This window comes from Octopus bimaculoides, chromosome 8 (genome assembly GCF_001194135.2).
Source record: "Octopus bimaculoides isolate UCB-OBI-ISO-001 chromosome 8, ASM119413v2, whole genome shotgun sequence".
Taxonomy (NCBI): Eukaryota; Metazoa; Mollusca; class Cephalopoda; order Octopoda; family Octopodidae; genus Octopus; species Octopus bimaculoides.
The window spans coordinates 30776883-30782479 of NC_068988.1; the positions used below are offsets into that span (position 1 = coordinate 30776883).

The 5597-nt window shown below is 36.6% G+C and overlaps 1 protein-coding gene across 1 annotated transcript in view; it reads right to left on the reverse strand.

Moving 5' to 3' along the window:
- LOC106876622 (uncharacterized) overlaps window positions 1–2634 on the reverse strand; it is a 17998-nt gene extending 15364 nt beyond the window's left edge. Inside the window, exon 1 of the mRNA XM_014925237.2 lies at window positions 2293–2634. Coding sequence (XP_014780723.1) covers window positions 2293–2305 — 13 coding nt within the window. The 5' untranslated portion in view covers window positions 2306–2634. The remainder of the gene's footprint in view (window positions 1–2292) is intronic.
- Between the last annotated feature and the right edge of the window lie 2963 nt (window positions 2635–5597).

Consider the following 5597-nt stretch of genomic DNA (forward strand, 5'->3'; position numbering starts at 1 on the left):
TTGTTTTATATTGTATATTGTATATTCCATATTCTATACCCCACATTAGTTCTGCAGGAATATAAATAAAACATAAAAAACAGACAGTGTTGGAACTCTTTTAAGCAAAATAATATATATATATATATATATATATATATATATATACATACATACATGGGAGAATTTACGAAAAAAACAACAGACGAGGACAAGTGATGTAGACAACAAAAGGATGTATTAGTTTAACGCTCGGGAATACAGAAAGTCTTTAACGTTTCGAGCTACGCTCTTCAACAGAAAGAATACGGAGAAAACAAGGAGAAAAACACGGAGAAAAAAATATATATATACGCATACATGTATACATACATGCATACATATATACACACACGCACACACATACACATATATGCGGATACACCAATGCAACCCCCACACACACCCATTCACATACTCTTCAGACTGCCTCTGACTCCCTGTTGAACCCTCCAACTACGCACATATGCAAGCACACATACACATACAGTGTTATTGCAATTTATTCAGTTCTGTGGCAATTTGATAACATCGAAAGAGGTACCTATATTTATAGAGCTATTCATACAATATTCATAAAGTTAAATATTTCCTGAAGTGTGTATACAATTTTTTGGTGCACTCTGTATTTGTATATTAGGAAGTAAAAAGTTATGGCCTCTCCTAGAATGATCATTGGTTTCGCACCTCTAAAACTGTTAGCAGTAAACGAGACTCGTCAGACTCAAATGGCTGAAGGCGCATAACTTCTATATAACTGAATGAAGAAATATGTAACTGTCAGTTGGTTTCGTTAAAAAAAGTAATTGCCCGTGTTACCCCCTTATATCAGCTCCGGTGATATTTCTTGTCTAATGTAGGAAACATTTTAGATGAGGGCATTGAATGACTATTTCTTTCCTGGAACTTAAAGACATCCCCGAGTCGAGTGAGTTTTTATGTTTCTTGTCCTCTCAGCGAAGCAAAGCTTACATCGTTTGCTCCCGTTTATATCAGCCCCTAATTGTTCAAGGAACCTCTATGTGATCATCCATTCAATAATCCCGTCACAGCTCCTTCGAATATCACCATGGCCGGAGCCGTTGTGAAGGGGATAATTTTGTCCCACCTACAACATGGACAAATAAGTTTTGTTTACAAAATCGTCTAGCTGTTAGGTATTTCTTCCTCCATTTCTAGAGACATTATGCGCCTTCAGCCATTTAAGTTTGACGAGTCGCCAATAATTCTAAGTGCTTTATATGTGCGCAATAAAATGGTGACTCTAAGACTGGCGATAACTTTTAACTTCCTGAAAATATATATTACTGCTCTAATGCTTTAGAATGTGCTTCTTTTCATATACATAAACTAATGATTATCTATCCATCTATCTATCTATCTATCTATCTATCTATCTATCTATCTATCTATCTATCTATCTATCTATCTATATCTGTATAAATAAGAGCATCTTTTGGGTTATACTCAACAGTATTGTTTAGTGCTGGAAATTTAGTTTATAAAAATTTTAATAATCTATATAACCGATTGGGTTAACTTTCTGTGCATAAATTGAGCTTTTATCTTCGTCTTGTTAAATATGAAAGGGAAAATCGAATAGAGACTAGACAGAGGTATTGTTTTTCGAGAGAGATTAACAAATTTTCTCATTTATTGCATTATTTTTGTCTATTTATTTATTTATTTATTTATTTATTATTTCTTTTAATCATTTCAATCATTTGACTGTGGTCATGCTGGAGCACCGCCTTTTGTTGAACAAATCGATCACAGGACTTATTCTTTGTGAACCTAGTACGATTTTGCCGAATCGCTATGTTACGGGGACGTAAACACGCCAACATCGGTTGTCAAGCGATGGTGGGGAGACAAACAGAGACACAAATACATACATACATGTATATATATATATGTGGTTGGGAAGCAATTTTGATACCACACAGACACTGAAATCTAAGAATAATAATGATTTCTTTCGTAGACACAAACCACACGAGAGACAAATGAAAGAAAAACACCAACGTTGTGGGATTCGAAATAAGAACGTAAAGATACGCCATTTAATATTAAAACTAATTTATCTGTCGATCCATGATTTCTAAAATTCCGTGATTCTGTCATTGTTTCTCCTTGGAAATGCGAAATGATAATGATAAATATAATGTAACGAGAGAATAAATGAGCGGTAGTATTTTCCAACACAGAATTATAGAAACAATTGTTATTATTATTGTATTATTATTTGATCCTTAGTATTATTAATTCACTTACCTTTAAGATTCATGACTGTTACAGAGTTAATTAGTGAAGGTCACTTTTAAGTAGAAATTCAACCAAACAGGAATGTCTCACTGGAAAAAATATTTTCTGCAACTTAATGATTCTTTTTACAAGTTTCGATAAACGGGATTGTATATGGCAATTCCATATATTAACGAAGCCGACTGATTTGTGTTACACTGACTTCGTAAAATATATCTACTTAAAACAATATCATCAAACTTTTTTCCAGCCTTGGAAGGATAGGTGAGTAAATTACACTTACTTTCACTCTAACTCTAGAAGCTGTTGCAAGAATATTACAATTTTCTTGAAGACTTTTTTAAATATGAGATTCTGTATTGTTCTGTAGTCTCTCCAGAATATTTTGTTATCAAGAGCATAAGTGAATCATCAGTTGTTTACCAACACTTCCCTAATCTAATTTTCTATCAATGACCACTTCTATCTATCGATCTTCACAAATAAACCAATCGAAATAATACACATGTATTTATACACTTGGTTAAACAAAAGTTTTAAGATGACACCGGAACGTATTGACAACTTTCAGTTTGTTTATATATTTTTATTTTGCATTAAACAAATTATAGCTATTGCTGTTGAAAGAGGTGTGGTCAGTTATAAGAAACAGGAGGTTAAAATCTTGATGGAATGAAGGCGTAATTGGGCTTGTATTTTGGATTAAAGCAAATGGTCCCGAGGAGGGCATGTGGGTCACAAACTTTATTTCCTTTAAGGAACAAACGTTTTTTAGAGCATATATTTTAATACTACCATATGCGCTTGGATCTGGCCAAGATCATATTTACTTTCAAGACAGATTTTTATAAAGGTGCCAGTACGTTATTAACATTACTGTATCCATGTTTAACTATCTACATACATCTCCTCTCTCTCTCTGTCTTCGCTTCCCCTTTCAAGTAGAACTTGGAAAAGTCGATGAAGGTTCTATAAAATAAGAAAGCCTTTATCATTAAACCTTTCAGCCTTGTCTACTAGACATCCCTTTCTGCCATAACCATCAAGGAAAAGAAAACTCCCTTACTTTAACTCTTCTCTTTTCCTTCTGGCCGCTCTCAACTTCTTTTCACTCCCGGCGTTAAATCTTTGTATACGGTGATCCCCCACACGAAAGCCTTCTTGCGCTTAAAAACTTCCTTAACATTCGACCAGACCCTTAGCCTGACAACTCCACACTTCTTCGGTTGACCGAAATTGATCTCTCCCTCAATTGCTTCTCGTTCGCAGGGGAGTTTTACCGACAGATCTCAAGAGAACGAGAATGGGTCCCAAATATGTGAAGCTGTTTGTTGACTATGTTGAGGCCCAAATATTCTCACAATTCATTGGTCTCACTCCCGAGCTATATGGTCTTTATATTGATGACTGTATCGGCGTGACTTCACTATTCCAAGAATATCTGGACTAGTTCCTCTCCTTTATCCATTCCTTCCATCCTGCTCTCGAATTCTCCCGCAATATCGCTAACTCTTCCGTCGAATTTCTTGAGATTTCTGTCAACATACAATACTCCGCTCTCACTACGTCCATCCACTACAAACACATTGACTCACACTGCTACCCTAACTTCTCCTCCTGTTATTCTACCCATCTAAAGCTCACCTTCCACTACACCCAATTCGTCCGTCTACGACGGCTCTGCTGTGACGACCACAACTTTGAGACTCAGTCTCAACTCATGGCTTACTAGTTCATTCAACGTGGTTATCCCTCACCATTATCCATATAGCCCTTACCTAGGCAAGATCCGTGATAATGCTTCTTCTCTTTCTCCTCGCACCCGCACCACCCTTACCTGTCTCCCGTTTTCCCTCATCTATCACCCCTCCATATTGCTCCTTCAACGCACCATTCTCCGATCCTAAGCACTGATAACTTCGCCCAAACATATACACTGTCGTGGCATTCAGTCGGTTACGACGACGAGGGTTCCAGTTGATCTGATCAACGGAACAGCCTGCTCGTGAAATTAACGTGTAAGTGGCTGAGCACTCCACAGACACGTGTACCCTTAATGTAGTTCTCGGGGAGATTCAGTGTGACACAGAATGTAACAAGGCTGGCCCTTTGAAATGCAGGCACAACAGAAACAGGAAGACAGAGTGAGTGTAAGTTGTGGTAAAAGAATACAACAGGGTTCACCGTCACCCCTGCCGGAGCCTCGTGGGGCTTTAGGTGTTTCCGCTCAATAAACACTCACAACGCCCGGTCTGGGAACCGAAACCGCGAGTCCGCTGCCCTAGCCTTTGGGCCATTGCTTCACTACATATACGCTGTACATATGTGCACACACTCACACATACACAAGTGAACACACTACCAGAACAAGCACACACAACACACGTACACACTTTAGGCTCACACATATATACACGACCATACGCATAATCACACATACACACACTTCCATACGCATACACACACATACACTCGCCCACAATTACGTACTCACACACTGCTCCCATTCACACTTACATACTCACACACATCATCTTACATGTACACACGCGTTTACAGGGTCCACAAAGAACTGATTAGCAGTCACGATATCAGTAATTTGATAATCGGCGCAAATCATCATGATACAGGTAACTCTTTTCTAATATTCAGATTGCATGTAGTCCTCCATGTCAGTTAATTTCATCTCAACTACAACTTTATTATTTATGCTCTCCAACTTATTGAAACATAAATTCAAACCATGAAAATTATGAATTGTTTATTGCACTAGTTGGAAAAACGGAACACTTATCTGCAGCTCCAGTTGTGCGAATAAATGTAAAAAAGAAACTTGTTTTAGGTACTATTCGATAATTAAGAAGAAAGTAGTATGTTATTATCCAGAAAAAAATAGCCACTTAAGCGTACAAAGTCATTATATTGCAACGGTTTCTATAAGAAATCAATTACTAATGATTATCTGTTAACTACAGTCTAATTTACGTTTCGCATTCAGCAACCGGAAGTTATTGTACATATTACTATTTTATTTCCTCAAGATTATATTCATCAGTATATTTCTCCAACATTTCTTGCTTAAACTTGTTCCTGCTCTTAAATCCATTAGAGTTTTCTTGCTTTTCTTTCACCCCAGTTTGTCTATAATCGAATCTTTATTTCTGGATTCATCAATGCCAACTCTTATATGTGCCATATTGTTTGTTAGAGTTTAGATGCTCTTTTATGTATGTATACATCTATTTTGCACACACACACACACACACATATATATATATATATATATATATATATATATATATATATATATATAT